At 37.4% G+C, this 18603-nt stretch overlaps 1 protein-coding gene across 2 annotated transcripts in view; it reads right to left on the bottom strand.

The window, feature by feature from the left end:
* The window catches only part of adat1 (adenosine deaminase tRNA specific 1), a 40948-nt gene that overhangs the window by 3522 nt on the left and 18823 nt on the right, over positions 1-18603 (bottom strand). For both annotated transcript variants that reach the window (XM_039763425.1, XM_039763426.1), the window contains exon 9: positions 8288-8374. In XM_039763425.1, the coding sequence (XP_039619359.1) occupies positions 8288-8374 (87 nt within the window). The remainder of the gene's footprint in view (positions 1-8287; positions 8375-18603) is intronic.

Here is an 18603-nt window from a genome sequence, read left to right as displayed (position 1 = left end):
ATGAGTAGCAAGGCAAAAACAATGGCAAAAATGGCCGTGACACCTGGCCAGAGATCCAAGTGGATGTGTAAAGCAGAACACTCTGGGGATGACATTTGGCCTGTTCTCTCAAAACTGGACTATGACTTGTCAGACTCTGATTTTGATACAAGCGATCGAAGATGATTGTGAGGTTCCGGCTTCAGCTGATTGGTCCCCAGGTATTTGTGGTGCTGAACATCTTTGAGTAGCTGACACACCTATGGCACTGTTCGCCTGGGAGGACTGCCACTTAACAATGACAAGAGGTAGAAACCAGAGCAATGCACTGCAACAGTGGCTACTGCTGCTGCCCCAGCCAAGCAAAAACAGTCTGCCAGCCACAGCATGTAACAACAGACATTTCATGTTGATGTCTGTGTGACGTCATTGCTTTTCAGAAAACTATGTTTGTTGGAAAAAATATTCAGCCCTCAAAGAGTTAAAGGTCTGTTAAAAATAAAAACCATTTCAAAAATAATAATTTTAACCAGGTGCTCAAATCCTTTCAGAAAGATAACATGAATGGCAGAAAACATAATAGTTTCACTGTTCTGTGCTCATCTTGTAATTTATGTCTCTACTTTAAAAATAAATCATGCAAACCTTCACTCTGCAGTTAGTTGACCTAAGAGACACATTTGGACTTTTGTCTGAAAGAATGCATTTTTTATTACTTTGTTGCAGACAAACTGTATAGAGACACCGTCTATCGCATCCTTACTCCCTTTTCAATACTTGGACCTTCTTAAATTAGCTGGTGACAGCAGGTACTAAATGTGAACTTCACTATATCTATATTATGCCACACCTTTCAGCAGTACACATACACACTTTTTATAATGTCTGACATCTTTTACAGCACACAGCTGCGGTACCAATGCGGACAATAATCTCGTGGCTGTAGGTATTCAGTCATGTAGCTACTATAAATGCCAGCATATACTGTAATTACAAACTGACTAGGGGGATGCAGCAAGGGACTTCCAAATAGCAAAAAGGTAAATTGTTAGGAAACTGACCTTTTCAAAATATATATTTTGATAATACACTTATACAAGCAACTTTATTTCTTTCTCTTTAATTTTAAAAAATGTGATCGTAGTATACAGTAAATGCAAACAACATATTTTTATATTTCAAGTTAGCCTATCAGCTACTTGAATTAACAGCCAAACTTAAAGGAATAAGTAAGTAGTAGCTTGAAACAGGAATATCCAATTTAATTAAAATTAGATGGCAGACAGTGGCAGAAAAAACAGAAAACAATTCTCTTATTAATAATAAAATTTAAAAAAAAAATCACACTTCATTAAATAATAAGAACAGTGACGCCAGTACAACTTATTTTCAGTTTTTTTCCAGTCTGGTGAATAATAATTCACAGCTATAAAAGCATGTTGTTCTTTAATATCCCAAAGCAGTAACAAGTTCAAAATCAAACTCTAGCATAAGCAAAACACATATTTTTCCCACCTAAACACCCTTAGAGTTCCTAAAGTACCATTTACTGCACTGAATAGCTCCCTTTATTAATTTAGGCACAATTTTGGAGGCTGGACAAACACAGCTACACAGGAAAAAGCCTTCACTGTTAAACTCACATTGATTATATTCATGTTCTACAAGCTAACTTTATTTTATTCAAACAGAAAGAACAAGATTCGGAAAGTTCAATTAGTAAAATGTTTCTGTGTGAGTATTGTTCTGTTTTGATATGCATTGCATATTAATTTGAAAATAATACTTCAGAGAAGACAAAAAAAAAACGCTACACATTTGAAATTTTGACATATAAAAAACATACTGTAATAAATTAATCTGCAGTAAAATGGCAACAAATTCTTGTGGATACTTCTTACCAGATACAAAAGGACTGGAATTACTCAAGTCACTACTAATGGTCACTTGATTCCATTGCCTTTTTCTGGATACAAATCCTGGGGCTAAAATTTACCCTGCACTTTAATTTCAAGGCCACATCTCACTAATCTTAAGGTAATGATCAAAACATAGACCAACTCTGTTACTGCTTGGCTCAAAACATCGGTACATTTGCTCATACAGTCCCAACTTGACCATTGTAATTCTCTGATTACTAGTATGCAAATAAAGACCCTCTGATTGGAACAATCTGTTCAGAACAGGGCTGCATTTGTTCTTTCAAAACCACATACTTTTACTTATTTTTACTTGAATTTCTTACTTCAGTACTACAATAGCTATTTGTAAAAGAAAGTAACCATTTGAATATTCTGATTTATAAATATAGAAATGTTTAGGGCAGATTTCAAAATCCTCTTTTTAACATACAGTATAAAGCCTTAAATGACCAAGGTCCTGCTTTCTTATCTGAACTAATCACTACTTACAAACCAGAGTGGACATTAAGATGTCAAGATGCCAGTCTGCTTTTGATACCAAGGATTAATAAAACAACAGTGAGAGGTTGAGCTTTTAGTTACAGGGCTTAGAACCTGTGGAATGGTCTCACTACTACTATAAGAGGTGCCCCTTCAGTTACAGCTTTTAAATCCTGGATGAAGACTCACTACTTCAGTTTTGCACACTGTGAGTAGAGCTGCTGATCAATCGTGCATACTGCAACTCTCTTGTTAGTCATTAGTACTAAAACATAAATTCTATATCATCTGTAATCTGTTACTAATGCTTGCCTATTCTGTTTCTCTTCTTGGTACTCACATGTGGAACTTGGTGCCTATGGAAAAGTCATCGCTGATAAAGGAGCACTGGAATCATCGGGTAGAGCAGTCCTTTTATTAGACCCAGCACTGACTCAGCTGTAGAATGGCCAGTAGTGGGAAGACAGCATGTTGGCCGAGGTCTTCAGGACTCTAACATATTTGTATCCTCACATGTGATGGTTTTGTATCAATGAGTGGGTATAATCTATTCTTGCATTTTGCTTTTGTGCTATTGTACTACTGTGTTATATTCCTAAGAGGGCAATAATAAGTATGCCATCTATCTCTGTGAAGTTCTGTTTTGTGTACTGTATTGTATTTACCCCCATTTTTTGACACCTATTGGACGTCCAAACTACCTGGAAAGAGGTCTCTCAGTCTCTCTCTAAATTGCCTTTCTTCCATTTATCCCCCAACAACAGTATTGTTTTGGGAGTTTTTTTCTTGTCTTCTTAGGGAGTCAAGGTTGGGGACTGTTCAAAACACCAGGCCGCCCAATGCAGCACTCCTTGTGTGTATTGGGCTATACAAGAAATAAATTGTTGTTCTTGTAATGCTACAGACTTGTACCTCCAAAGATCTACTCTCTAAAAAGTTACCAGTAGTTTCCCTCAAAACTATGTCCGAAATCTACATACTAAGGGTGACTACACTTCCCACTTTTTTGGCTCTCATCTGCAGGATAGGCTTCTTGAAACAAAAAAGGTCTTTGGCAGCAACAACTGTTTTAATAACTCATTTTTATCACTACATTTTTTTCCTGTTTTGTACTCTTCTGTCAATCAGTATGATTGGTTTATAGGGTCATTGTAATCACATGTACAGAGTATACTAAAATGTGTTTCTGTTGGTCTGCCACAGTCAAAATCATGTTCTTTTATTATATCAAAAATGTTTTGTCCTTCTACTTGTCTAACACAAGGAAATACCACAGGACCTTCAGTTACTGTCATCTGCCTAGCACTTGATTGGTCTTTTTACTTTTACAAATCATCATAAACTTGAAATACAAGATTGGAAGACATAAACATTCAACCCCTGTATGCCTTTTTTCTTTACGTATACCACTAGTCTAGTGCTAGTTGAAATGTATAGCTTATTAAACTGGTAGCACTGATATAAACGCTAACTAAATCTGAAGTGCCACAGGAATGGAAGATAAACAGGTGGAAAAGTGCAATGAATAAATTAAAATTATTTTATGTTGAGCTAATAGCTATTGTGCCATTTCAGCCATAAAAGTAGTTGCCAAATATTAGTGGAGTAATTGGTTATATAGCCACAGCCTGGCTCTTGTGAAACTCGATGCATCTGATACTTTACACAATGGTAATCCTCTTTGTTTAGTTTATGTCACGATTAATTATGCCAACACATAACCTGGACAATGCACTGTATTTCTTCAGAAAAGATTTTTATAGAACTATATAGGACACCTCTCCCCTGGCACAGTCAGGATGTAAGAAAATAATCTAAATATATTAGATTTACCATACAAAGGCAAGTGGAAAGCTCTGGATAGTATTTCACCTGCAGCACCAGTTTTTATCAATTCTGGTGCTTTTTTAAAAAAGCGAGTTAGAGTAATTTGTTTATCTCAAGAATTTTTACCTACTTTTTAATTATCTTCTTGGAACTGGAGTTGTCATGTGTGCAAACACCAAGGATTCTACTAATAAGAATAAACTAATTAAGACCAAGTACGACAACAGCCTACTTTCATTTCATCTTACAGCTATTACATTACAAAATAGAAATGTAAAGCTAATATAAGGATTACACCAACAGGCATACTGGAATTACCAAGAGTTAAAAGTATTGAAATGGGAATTACTGTAACAAGCAGTTTCACTTCCTGTTTCACACCTGAATGAAAAAGAACCTCACCTGCATGAGTCATAAACACAGGATGTTTTGATAATACTCAAGATTAAAATATGTGCAAAACCAGGTCTAACCGTGAAACAGTAAGGGTTTTTATGCATTAAGTTACTTAAACTGTTTTCTTTATTTAAGACCTAAAATACATAAAGCATTATTCTTCAGTCAAACTTTATTAATCATGAAGTTACATAAACTCACAAGACTACACAAGGTAGTTACATATACTTACAAGATGACAAAATACAGAGGCTGCAGTAGAATTAGGTATCATTTATATTTAGTTTTATTATTTTGGAGATGAATTAAATGCAATTAGGAAATTAATAAACCATTTTCAAAAAGAAATAAAAATATTATTAATGAACAAACAACAAAAAATATAGAGTAAAATAACAATATACTTTCAAGACCACTTAATGTATTCTGCTTTAAGAAATGTATCTTTTAACAATTTTGTTGAAAAATATCAAAAGTCTCCAAAGTAGAACCAAATGAAACAAAATCTCAAAAAATCTTTCTTCTCAACATAAGTAATAGTACTAGCAAAACAAGAATATCAAACACAGCACATAGATTTCCTGTAAAATGTGTATTTAATAAAAAAAATGTTTTTATCTTCAAAGCCTTTTCATTTCCACTGTCCTCTGGGTTTGCAAACTAAGACGGGCAAAGTCACGCAAAACAGAGAAAAGAATGAAGACGCATCACTGGTTTCATTAAATCTTAAAAACGTCCTCAGTGGATTTCATCAGTAGCAAACCAAACAATTAAAATATTCAACTAAAAATACATTTTTGCCTGGAAAAAATTTCTCTAACAAAGAAACGCAACTTGTTCCAAAAATGCCCAATAACAGCATAGACATGTCATTACAGTTCAAATGAATTTAAATTGCAAGCATATTCTTTCCAGTAATTGCTGCAACAAACAACATGTACTAGTGTGTCTTGATGAATGACCAATAACTAAATGGGCTTGCATTAAAACTAAAATATATCAATATTTTTGATTTTGTTTTCAGCAATGGACACACTGTAAGACGCTTCAATCAGTCATTTGATTACAGTCTCATGTAGTGGTATGACAAATTTGCTTTTCTTTCATCAAATACTTATTTAAAAAGCATAATTTCCATTGATCAGCCCATTTGAGAACAATGTTTGCCCTCCCCCTGCTTTTCTTTACACCCTCACAATGCAGTTTGTCTCCAGATGTCCATACAAAATTATTTCTGCAAGTCTACTAAATGGACAAATGGAAACAAAACCTTTGAAATGCTTGTGGGCATTACTAAAAATTATTTTCTTAATTTGCTTTTCCTGGTTAAGGTCATGAAGATCTTTAGTCTGTCAAAGCAGTGATTGGGCAATAGTCCATCACAGGGGTTCCCATATACATATCCATACGTGGACCATATGTGGACAGAAACCAAAACATACATTACACTGGAATATAAAATACACCAATTAATGTTTTCAAATCAGATTTTTTTTTTTTTAAAGTTGTGAAAGGCAGCTATAAAACATGAATTATATAACAGTATGTTAACCACATCTTTCTAAACTATACTGTGCACAATTTCAATTTAGTACCTAAAATATTTTACTTTTATTAGTGAAAGTACAAAGCTGAGTCGGTATTTCAACTCATCTTTCCAAATATTACACCTATTAATAAATATTAAAATCAAGTGACTTTCTATGTGGTAAATAACTTGATTCCCACCAGAGCAGCAAATAATTTGGAGCTAATAAAATAATCTTTCAAAACCTACACCATGCAAAACTTTATTGCATACTGTATCATTTTGACATGTGTAAACTGCAATTCCAAAATTAATGTTTTCCAAAAAATAAAAAAAAAGTAATTGTTCTGAAGTATTAAACTAAATATGTAAAATTTTCTCTAACTGCCCTGTTTTACCAAGCTACAACAGAGTCCACCTGTCCAGAAGAAGCTATAAACCAGTTTTACCTCTGAAAGCAATGAAAACCAGATAATCTATAACATTCCTTATTTAATACTCGTCTATACCGGAGATTTCACTTGCCACCATCCTCTGGTAACTGAATGTATTTTTATGAAGGATGTATTTTTTAATTTGATGATGTTTAGTAACTGGATGTCTACACCTTAAATACAAGGCTGACAAGTTTTTGACATTCAAATTACATGGGCAGCACATCCATATTAATTTAAAGATTCTACAGTTAGAGTAAATGTTGCTTTTTTTATCCTTAAATTGTCTAGGAAAGTTTACTTGAAAATGAAAAACTTTGATTTTAACAATACCGTGAATAAAAGTATAATCCTGATAAAACAAGAAATAACTTGATTAGTGATTTGTTATTTTAATTCAGAAAAGTTTAAATTTGTCTTTTTAGCATGAAACCATACTTGTTGACTTCTTTAGAGGTGATCTAAATTAAAATAATTATTTGCTATACTCCTCCATGTTTAGAAGTGATGATAGATCTGGAAATAACTTTCTAAACCTTCTTATTCCAATTCATGGTCACAAGAGGTTAGAGTTTACCCTGTAAATATCAGATACAAGGCAGAAACGAATACTGGATGGTGCCACCACTCAACTGCAAGTTGCAATTTACCTTTTTATTTTCTGCCCTAGCTTTCATTTTTCTGATACAATTACAACTTTATTTTCCCTGAAGCAAACATTGTCTATATTCATGTTTTAAAAAGGCTCCCCAGGGCACATTTTACACACACCCATAAAGATGCCATTACCTTTTATTGTTTTATTTTACAATGAAGAATTTTGTTTCCTGTTCTACAAAGTGTACTGCCACATAAGTTCTTCATATCAATGCAGATTTCATTTCATTTTCCTGAACTTGCAGTCTGCTGCTGGGGAGTGGTATTAAATAACCTCATGGGGTCTACTGTTCAGGTACTATTTTGTAATTTAATCTTGGCTTTGTAACATCTATTTAAGTTTTAAACAAAAGAAGTATCTTTTATATTATGTTTTAGATCCTACCCTCCTGTGTAAGTATTATACCAAAGGAGATCTTGTATTCAAAACAGGAAAAACTTCACAACTTCATGAAATACATAATTAAAAAGAAATCTATTACATACTTTGCAGGTATAGTTTTTCTGCAGTTTTTAGACCTAACTTAATTTGAGAATATTGAGGATACATATTACAGCATTTTCTAAATTATACATCACCCTCTTGTGGTGAAATATATTATTTTATCTTTAACACTCACTGCTTGCATATGAAAAGCTTGATATCCATCAAATAGTGGGGCACAGGAATGGGACATCATAGATGTAAATCAATGACTGTATTTTAAGACTAATATGTTAAAATGTCATGGAGAGGGGGTTATATTTAATATTTTGTTAAATAAAAACAAAATGCAAATTTGTATATGGGAAAAAGGATAAAAAACAAAACCTGTACATTCAGAAAAACAAATCCATAAAACAATCACAGCATATTTTGGTCACAATTTATAAAATGGAAAATATTATGTCTGAATAAATTAATGGCCAATTAAGAACCAGAATTGGTCTCTGAATAGAAAATTTAGGTGGAAACTAACAACCACAAGGGTCCCAGAGGGCTTAGTTTGATTAAATCCAATATAGAAGATCTAAATACCAGAATTTGTATTTTTATAGAAGTATACAGTATTTGTTATAAATACCTGAGAGAATCCGGGTGGAACTTTATAGGAACAGTTCTGAGAAGTTCTTTAAAGCAAACAAACAGTTCAGCTTTACATATTTTTGACCTACAGAAAAAAAAGTATGTTTTCATTCTAATCTTTTACTACTATAATATTTACCATAGCTGTAAAAAAATAAAGCCAAAAATACAAAGGTGATTACGAAAGAAAGTCATTAGACAACTTTGGAGAATATGCTATACCTTAAAAAGTTTTTAAATAATTCTGGTAACCATGAAATGACAATATAAATTGTACACCCAACAGTGCTGGCAAAAACTGTACACATAATATTATTAAAAAGTACTATAAATATTTTTCTAATATGACATTTATTTTACATAGAGATTGTCCAACAGATATTTATGAATGTTTGCTTAATGAACTGTTTTTAAAAAAAAAGTGGCTTGACAGATGCCGAATGTCTCTTCAACACAAGTCCTACAAATACTAATGTAATTGAAACAAACCATGAAACTCAAACCGATTATGACAGCAGCAATCCAAGTTGTGAGATTTGAAACAAGATTATTGTTCACATGGCCAACTGTACGTTGCATTGCTCAAGAGTAAGCTCAGCGCACAGCTTGGTCATATTACAACCGGAGGGCCGAACTCACAATGTGGTATACAAAGAGATCCTTAACAAATAATTATTGGTATACTTTCTCTCAGTATAAAAAGGTTTAATTTTCTTCTTAATAAAAATTTTAAGGCAGTACTTAGCCATCTAAGCTGGTATTTTGCTAGTATATATATATATATATATATATATATATATATATATATATATATATATATATATATATATATATATATATATGTGTGTGTGTGTGTATATGTATACTGTATACAGTGGTGTGAAAAACTATTTGCCCCTTCCTGATTTCTTATTCTTTTGCATGTTTGTCACACAAAATGTTTCTGATCATCAAACACATTTAACCATTAGTCAAATATAACACAAGTAAACACAAAATGCAGTTTTTAGCGCGGGTTGCAGCGCGGGTATTTTGCTAGTGTGTATATATATATATATATATATATATATATATATGTATGAGTATATATATATATATATGTTGTGGTCCCCGGCCGGGCCCAGGAGGACGTGAGGAGGGCTTGTGCCTCCTCCACACCGTGAGGGGGCGTCCGTCCTGGTTCTGTTGGGAGCCACGGGTCGAGGGCATGGAAGCCCTACCCTTGTAGGGGCCCGTGGTCACCGCCTGGCGGCGCCCCAATGCCGGTTTATCCCGTGCAGTCGCCGGCCAGGATGCCTTGGAGGACGTGAGGAGGGCTTGTGCCTCCTCCACACCGCGAGGGGGCGTCCGTCCTGGTTCTGTTGGGGACCACGGGTCGAGGGCTTGGAAGCCCAGCCCTGTGGGGACCCGTGGCCACCGCCAGGCGGCGCCCCGATGCCGGTGTATCCCGTACGGTCCTCGGCTGGGGCTGGAGCCCGGCCGGGACGCCTTGGAGGGCCAGAGGAGGGCGAGTGCCTCCTCCAGACAGAGTGGGGGCGTTTGTCCTGGTTAGGCAGGGGGCCTTGGGTACAGGGCATGGAAGCCCAGCCCTGTAGGGACCCGTGGCCACTGCCAGGCGGCGCCCCTGTGCCTAATTATTCCGGGAGCCCGGCACTTCCGCCACACCAGGAAGTGCCGGGGGGAAGACTTTGTGTGGCACCCGGAGAGCTGCCAGGAAGGCAGCCGACACTTCCGCCACGCTAGGGCGTGGCTAGAGAGCAGATGCCGGAAACACCTGGGGCTCATCCGGGGGCGTTATATAAGGGGCCGCCTCCCTCCAGTGAGTGGTGGATGTCAGGAGGAAGCGGACAGAGCTGGAGAGAGAGGACGGGAGGCGACCAGGAAGGCAAAAGGACTGTGTGGCCTGGACTTGGGGAGATAGGTGCAAGAAGGCACTGGGGGTGCACGAGAGGAAACTTTGTAAATAATAGTGTATATAAATAAATGGTGTGTGGTGAAATTATGATGTCCGTCTGTCTGTGCCGGGGCCAGCGTTCACAATGTGTATATGTAGATATGTATGTATATGTATATATGTATATGTGTGTATGTATATATATGTTTATATATGTGTGTGTATGTATGTATGTGTGTATATATGTAGATATGTAGATATGTATATATATATATATATATATATATATATATATGTGTGTGTGTGTATATGTATACTGTATACAGTGGTGTGAAAAACTATTTGCCCCCTTCCGTGAATAAAAACTGAATGCAATGATGTGGAGGTGCCAACTTCTAATATTTTATTCAGAATAGAACATAAATCACGGAACAAAAGTTTAAACTGAGAAAATGTATCATTTTAAGGGAAAAATATGTTGATTCAGAATTTCATGGTGTCAACAAATCCCAAAAAGTTGGGACAAGGCCATTTTCACCACTGTGTGGCATCTCCCCTTCTTCTTACAACACTCAACAGACGTCTGGGGACCGAGGAGACCAGTTTCTCAAGTTTAGAAATAGGAATGCTCTCCCATTCTTGTCTAATACAGGCCTCTAACTGTTCAATCGTCTTGGGCCTTCTTTGTCACACCTTCCTCTTTATGATGCGCCAAATGTTCTCTATAAGTGAAAGATCTGGACTGCAGACTGGCCATTTCAGTACCGGATCCTTCTCCTACGCAGCCATGATGTTGTGATTGATGCAGAATGTGGTCTGGCATTATCTTGTTGAAAAATGCAGGGTCTCCCTGAAAGAGATGACGTCTGGATGGGAGCATATGTTGTTCTAGAACCTGAATATATTTTTCTGCATTGATGGTGCCTTTCCAGACATGCAAGCTGCCCATGCCACACGCACTCATGCAACCCCATACCATCAGAGATGCAGGCTTCTGAACTGAGCGTTGATAACAACTTGGGTTGTCCTTGTCCTCTTTGGTCCGGATGACATGGCGTCCCAGATTTCCAAAAGAACTTGAATCGTGACTCGTCTGACCACAGAACAGTCTTCCATTTTGCCACACTCCATTTTAAATGATCCCTGGCCCAGTGACAACGCCTGAGCTTGTGGATCTTGCTTAGAAATGGCTTCTTCTTTGCACTGTAGAGTTTCAGCTGGCAACGGCGGATGGCACGGTGGATTGTGTTCACTGACAATGGTTTCTGGAAGTATTCCTGAGCCCATTCTGTGATTTCCTTTACAGTAGCATTCCTGTTTGTGGTGCAGTGTCGTTTAAGGGCCGGAGATCACGGGCATCCAGTATGGTTTTACGGCCTTGACCCTTACGCACAGAGATTGTTCCAGATTCTCTGAATCTTGGATGATGTTATGCACAGTTGATGATGATAGATGCAAAGTCTTTGCAATTTTTGCTGGGTAACACCTTTCTGATATTGCTCCACTATCTTTCTGCAACATTGTGTGAATTGGTGATCCTCTACCCATCTTGGCTTCTGAGAGACACTGCCACTCTGAGAAGCTCTTTTTATACCCAATCATGTTGCCAATTGACCTAATTAGTGTTTATTGGTCTTCCAGCTCTTCGTTATGCTCAAATTTACCTTATTTACTTATTGCTACTTGTCCCAACTTTTTTGGGATTTGTTGACACCGTGAAATTTTGAATCAATATATTTTTCCTTTAAAATGATACATTTACTTGGATTAAACATTTGATCTGTCATCTACGTTCTATTACAAATAAAATATTGACATTTGCCATCTCCACATCATTGCATTCAGTTTTGATTCACAATTTGTTTAGTGTCCCAACTTTTTTGGAATCCGGTTTGTATGAATGAGTATATATATATATATGTGTATATGTATATATGTAGATATGTATGTATATGTATATATGTATATGTATATGTGTGTATGTATATATATGTTTATATATGTGTGTGTATGTATGTGTGTATATATATATATATATATATATATATATATGTGTGTGTGTATGTATGTATGCGTGCATATATGTAGATATGTGTGTATATATATTTTTTCCTCAGAATTCTACACACAACACCCCATAATGACAACGTGAAAAAAGTTTACTTGAGATTTTTGCAAATCTATTAAAAATAAAAAAATTGAGAAATCACATGTACATAAGTATTCACAGCCTTTGCCATGAAGCTCACAATTGAGCTCAGGTGCATCCTGTTTCCACTGATTATCCTTGAGATGTTTCTGCAGCTTAATTGGAATCCACCTGTGGTAAATTCAGTTGATTGGACATGATTTGGAAAGGCACACACCAGTCTATATAAGGTCCCACAGTTGACAGATCATGTCAGAGCACAAACCAAGCATGAAGTCAAAGGAATTGTCTGTAGACCTCCGAGACAGGATTGTCTCGAGGCACAAATCTGGTGAAGGTTACAGAAACATTTCTGCTGCTTTGAAGGTCCCAATGAGCACAGTGGCCTCCATCATCCATAAGTGGAAGAAGTTCGAAACCACCAGGACTCTTCCTAGAGCTGGCCGGCCATCTAAACTGAGTGATCAGGGGAGAAGGGCCTTAGTCAGGGAAGTGACCAAGAACCTGATGGTCACTCTGTCAGAGCTCCAGAGGTCCTCTCTGGAGAGAGGAGAACCTTCCAGAAGGACAACCATCTCTGCAGCAATCCACCAATCAGGCCTGTATGGTAGAGTGGCCAGACGGAAGCTACTCCTTAGTAAAAGGCACATGACAGCCCGCCTGGAGTTTGCCAAAAGGCACCTAAAGGACTAAAGGAACAAAATTCTCTGGTCTGATGAGACAAAGATTGAACTCTTTGGTGTGAATGCCAGGCGTCACGTTTGGAGGAAACCAGGCACCATTCATCACCAGGCCAATACCATCCCTACAGTGAAGCATGGTGGTGGCAATATCATGCTGTGGGGATGTTTTTCAGCAGCAGGAACTGGGAGACTAGTCAGGATAAAGGGAAAGATGACTGCAGCAATGTGGATGAAAACCTGCTCCAGAGCACTCTTGACCTCAGACTGGGGCGATGGTTCATCTTTCAGCAGGACAACGACTCTAAGCACACAGCCAAAATATCAAAGGAGTGGCTTCAGGACAACTCTGTGAATGTCCTTGAGTGGCCCAGCCAGAGCCCAGACTTGAATCCGATTGAACATCTCTGGAGAGATCTTAAAATGGCTGTACACCGACGCTTCCCATCCAACAAGATGGAGCTTGAGAGGTGCTGCAAAGAGGAATGGGTGAAACTGGCCAAGGATAGGTGTGCCAAGCTTGTGGCATCATATTCAAAAAGACTTGAGGCTGTAATTGCTGCCAAAGGTGCATCGACAAAGAATTGAGCAAAGGCTGTGAATACTTATGTACATGTAATTTCTCAGTTTTTGTATTTTTAATAAATTTGCAAAAACCTCAAGTTAACATTTTTCAGGTTGCCATTATGGGGTGTTGTGTGTAGAATTCTGAGGAAAAAAATGTATTTAATTCATTTTGAAATAATGCTGTAACATAACAAAATGTGGAAAAAGTGATGCACTGTGAATACTTTCCGGATGCAGTGTGTGTATATATATATATATATATATATATATATATATATATAAAATATATATATATATATATATATATATATATATATATATATATATATATATATATATATATAAGTGATAGCTGCAGTTTGGTGCTTTAAATATATTCTTGCAAATGTTTGGAGCCAATTGATGATATTTATACACATCGATCATGTGACCAGCCAATCAGTAAGGGACAATATCATCAATCATGCTTTCACCCCTATCTCCAACCTGAAACAGGAATGAGTGGGTTTCCAGAGATTGATGGGTGGAGTTTTCTGTAAATTTCTGTGCTCACTGATCTTCTACAACAGCTTCCTGTAAGTGAGCATCACCTATATTGTCTGCTAATCTAAACTCACTTAAAAACTAATGAAAAATGTTTCCTTACTTAAATTAGTACAATCAAATGCATGAACTTTTTTTTATAATTATACTAGCAAAATACTTGCACTTCGCAGCGGAGAAGTTGTGTGTTAAAGAAGTAATGAAAAAGAAAAGGAAACATTTTGAAAATAACATGATTGTCAATGTAATTGGCTCTCACTGTGGTTCGCTGGAGTCCCAAAGCTTTAGAAATGGCTTTATAACCTTTACCAGACTGATAGATCTCAATTACTTCTGTTCTCATTTGTTCCTGAATTTCTTTGGATCTTGGCATGATGTCTAGCTTTTGAGGTGCTTTTGGTCTACTTCTCTGTGTCAGGCAGCTCCTATTTAAGTGATTTCTTGATTGAAACAGGTGTGGCAGTAATCAGGCCTGGGGGTGGCTACGGAAATTGAACTCAGGTGTGATACACCACAGTTAGGTTATTTTTAACAAGGGGCAATTACTTTTTCACACAGGGCCATGTAGATTTGGATTTTTTTTCTCCCTAAATAATAAAAACCATCATTTAAAAACTGCATTTTGTGTTTACTTGTGTTATATTTGACTAATGGTTAAATGTGTTTGATGATCAGAAACATTTTGTGTGACAAACATGCAAAAGAATAAGAAATCAGGAAGGGGGCAAATAGTTTTTCACACCACTGTATGCAGTATACATATACACACACATATATATATATATATATATATATATATATATATATATATATATATATATATATATATATATATATATATATATATATATATATATATACAAGCAAAATACCCGTGCTTCGCAGCGGAGAAGTAGTGTATTAAAGAAGCGGACGTTGTTGACCGTTATGACCATTACGCGTAGAATTTCGAAATGAAACCTGCTTAACTTTTGTACGTAAGCTGTAAGGAATGAGCCTGCCAAATTTCAGCCTTCTACCTACACGGGAAGTTGGAGAATTAGTGACGTTGGAAAGTTCAATATGGCGGCTGACAGTGGCGTCATACCACCGAAATAAGTATGAACATTGGTTTTGGTTAGCTCAGGGAAGCCACCTACCAAAGTTTATGAAAATGGGGCCGTAAATAAGAAAGTTCAACATGGCGGACGTTGTTGACCGTTATGACTGTTACTTGTAGAATTTTGAAATGAAACCTGTTAAACTTTTGTAAGTAAGCTGTAAGGAATGGGCCTCCCAAATTTCGGCCTTCTACCAACACAGGAAGTTGGAGAATTAGTGACGTTGGAAAGTTCAATATGGCGGCCGACAATGGCATCATACCACCGAAATAAGTACCAAATTCCAGCCTTCTACCTACACGGAAAGTTGGAGAATTAGTGATGTTGGAAAGTTCAATATGGCGGCTGACAGTGGCGTCATACCACCGAAATGAGAATGTACATTGGTTTTTCGGTTAGCGCAGGGAAGCCGCCTACCAAATTTCGTGAAGATGGGGCCATGAATAAGAAAGTTCAATATGGCGGACGTTGTTGACCGTTATGACCGTTACGCGTAGAATTTCTAAATGAAACCTGCTTAACTTTTGTAAGTAAGCTGTAAGGAATGGGCCTCACAAATTTCAGCCTTCTACCTACACGGGAAGTTGGAGAATTAGTGACGTTTGGAAAATTCAATACGGCGGCCGACAGTGGCGCCATACCACCGAAATAAGTATGTACATCGGTTTTGGTTAGCGCAGGGAAGCCGCCTACCAAATTTCGTGAAAATGTGGCCATAAATAAGAAAGTTCAACATGGTGGACGTTGTCGACCGTTATGTGTAGAATTTCGAAATGAAACCTGCTTAACTTTTGTAAGTAAGCTGTAAGGAATAAGCCTGCCAAATTTCAGCTTTGTACCTACATGGGAAGTTGGAGAATTAGTGATGAGTGAGTGAGTGAGTCAGTGAGTCAGTGAGTGAGTCAGTGAGTGAGTGAGTCAGTGAGGGCTTTGCCTTTTATTAGTATAGATATGTTATACATGCCATTGTATTGATTGCTGTCCTAATCCACTCAACTGGAGAACTTTTATGTTTTCAGAGAAAGAAAAAAACTACCAATAACAGTGAGTGAGGGCTTTGCCTTTTATTAATATAGATATACACACTCTTGGGGTGCGAGCAACTGTTGCTGGGGGTGGCAGAATCCATCAAGGAAGAAAAATGAAAAACATTATTTGTACAAAATCTTAATTTATTTATCCATTCCTAAATAATTAAATGGGCAGGCTATTTCGTATCAGTGTAATATGCTGCTTGTTAAAACGGATGACTCCCGCTCTTATGTGCAAATCTGCGTGGATATTATGAACTATCGTATCTGTTCAAGTTCTATTTAAATTTTAAATAGAAGGAATTTTTATTTAGTCGGCAGAAATGTCTTTGGTAGGAATGTAAGTTAAATGTAGGCATCATTGCATAAATTTTTCTTCACCATAGAAATGTAAACAGTAAATTCGCCTTACATTCCAACCAAAGATATTTGTGTTGACTAAATAGAACTTGAAAAGATATATTTTTTGGAATGTGATCGCGCAATTCAGATCGAGTTGACGTGCACTACATAGAGCTCGCCTGCTATTGTGGTTTCGCCTGCGTGCCTCAATAAGTCACCCTCCCCTCGCTCTTACTTTTTTACCGTTCATCTAATGATTACACTGAGTATGGCTTTACCAAAACAATCATTGATGGCGAATAAAGTATCCATTATTCATAAAGCTTGAATTGGTGATCTGTCTTTCTGCTAACCGCATATTTTTTCATACGTCTCAAACCAAGGGGATGCGAGGGTAAAATGAATCAGGAAGCACTGATATATATATGTATATGTGTGTATATATACAGTGGCTTGCAATTTTTGTCACATTACAGCCACAAACATGAATCAATTTCATTGGAATTCCACGTGAAAGACCAATACAAAGTGCTGTAAACGTGAGAAGTGGAACGAAAATCATACATGATTCCAAACAATTTTTACAAATAAATAACTGAAAAGTGGGGTGTGCGTAATTATTCAGCCCCCTGAGTCAATACTTTGTAGAACCACCTTTTGCTGCAATTACAGCTGCCAGTCTTTTAGGGTATGTCTCTACCAGCTTTGCACATCTAGAGACTGAAATCCTTGCCCATTCTTCTTTGCAAAACAGCTCCAGCTCAGTCAGATTAGATGGACAGCGTTTGTGAACAGCAGTTTTCAGATCTTGCCACAGATTCTCGATTAGATTTAGATCTGGACTTTGACTGGGCCATTCTAACACATGGATATGTTTTGTTTTAAACCATTCCATTGTTGCCCTTGCTTTATGTTTAGGGTCGTTGTCCTACTGGAAGGTGAACCTCCGCCCCAGTCTCAAGTCTTTTGCAGACTCCAAGAGGTTTTCTTCCAAGATTGCCCTGTATTTGGCTCCATCCATCTTCCCATCAACTCTGACCAGCTTCCCTGTCCCTGCTGAAGAGAAGCACCCCCAAAACATGATGCTGCCACCACCATACTTGACAGTGGGGATGGTGTGTTCAGAGTGATGTGCAGTGTTAGTTTTCCGCCACACATAGCGTTTTGCATTTTGGCCAAAAAGTTCCATTTTGGTCTCATCTGATCAGAGCACCTTCTTCCACATGTTTGCTGTGTCCCCCACATGGCTTGTGGCAAACTGCAAACGGGAATTCTTATGGTTTTCTGTTAACAATGGCTTTCTTCTTGGCACTCTTCCATTAAGGCCAACTTTGTGCAGTGTACGACTAATAGTTGTCCTATGGACAGATTCCCCCACCTGAGCTGTAGATCTCTGCAGCTCGTCCAGAGTCACCATGGGCCTCTTGGCTGTATTTCTGATCAGCGCTCTCCTTGTTCAGCCTGTGAGTTTAGGTGGACGGCCTTGTCTTGGTAGGTTTACAGTTGTGCCATACTCCTTCCATTTCTGAATGATCGCTTGAACAGTGCTCCGTGGGATGTTCAAGGCTTTGGAAATCTTTTTGTAGCCTAAGCCTGCTTTAAATTTCTCAATAACTTTATCCCTGACCTGTATGGTGTGTTCTTTGGACTTCATGGTGTTGTTGCTCCCAATATTCTCTTAGACAACCTCTGAGGCCGTCACAGAGCAGCTGTATTTGTACTGACATTAGATTACACACAGGTGCACTCTATTTAGTCATTAGCACTCATCAGGCAATGTCTATGGGCAACTGACTGCATTCAGACCAAAGGGGGCTGAATAATTACGTACACCCCACTTTGCAGTTATTTATTTGTAAAAAATGTTTGGAATCATGTAGGATTTTCGTTCCACTTCTCACGTGTACACCACTTTGTATTGGTCTTTCACGTGGAATTCCAATGAAATTGATTCATGTTTGTGGCTGTATTGTGACAAAATGTGGAAAAGTTCAAGGGGGCCGAAAAC

The sequence above is a fragment of the Polypterus senegalus genome, chromosome 9, assembly GCF_016835505.1.
Source record: "Polypterus senegalus isolate Bchr_013 chromosome 9, ASM1683550v1, whole genome shotgun sequence".
Lineage (NCBI taxonomy): Eukaryota > Metazoa > Chordata > Cladistia > Polypteriformes > Polypteridae > Polypterus > Polypterus senegalus.
This window is presented reverse-complemented; position numbering and strand designations above follow the sequence as displayed.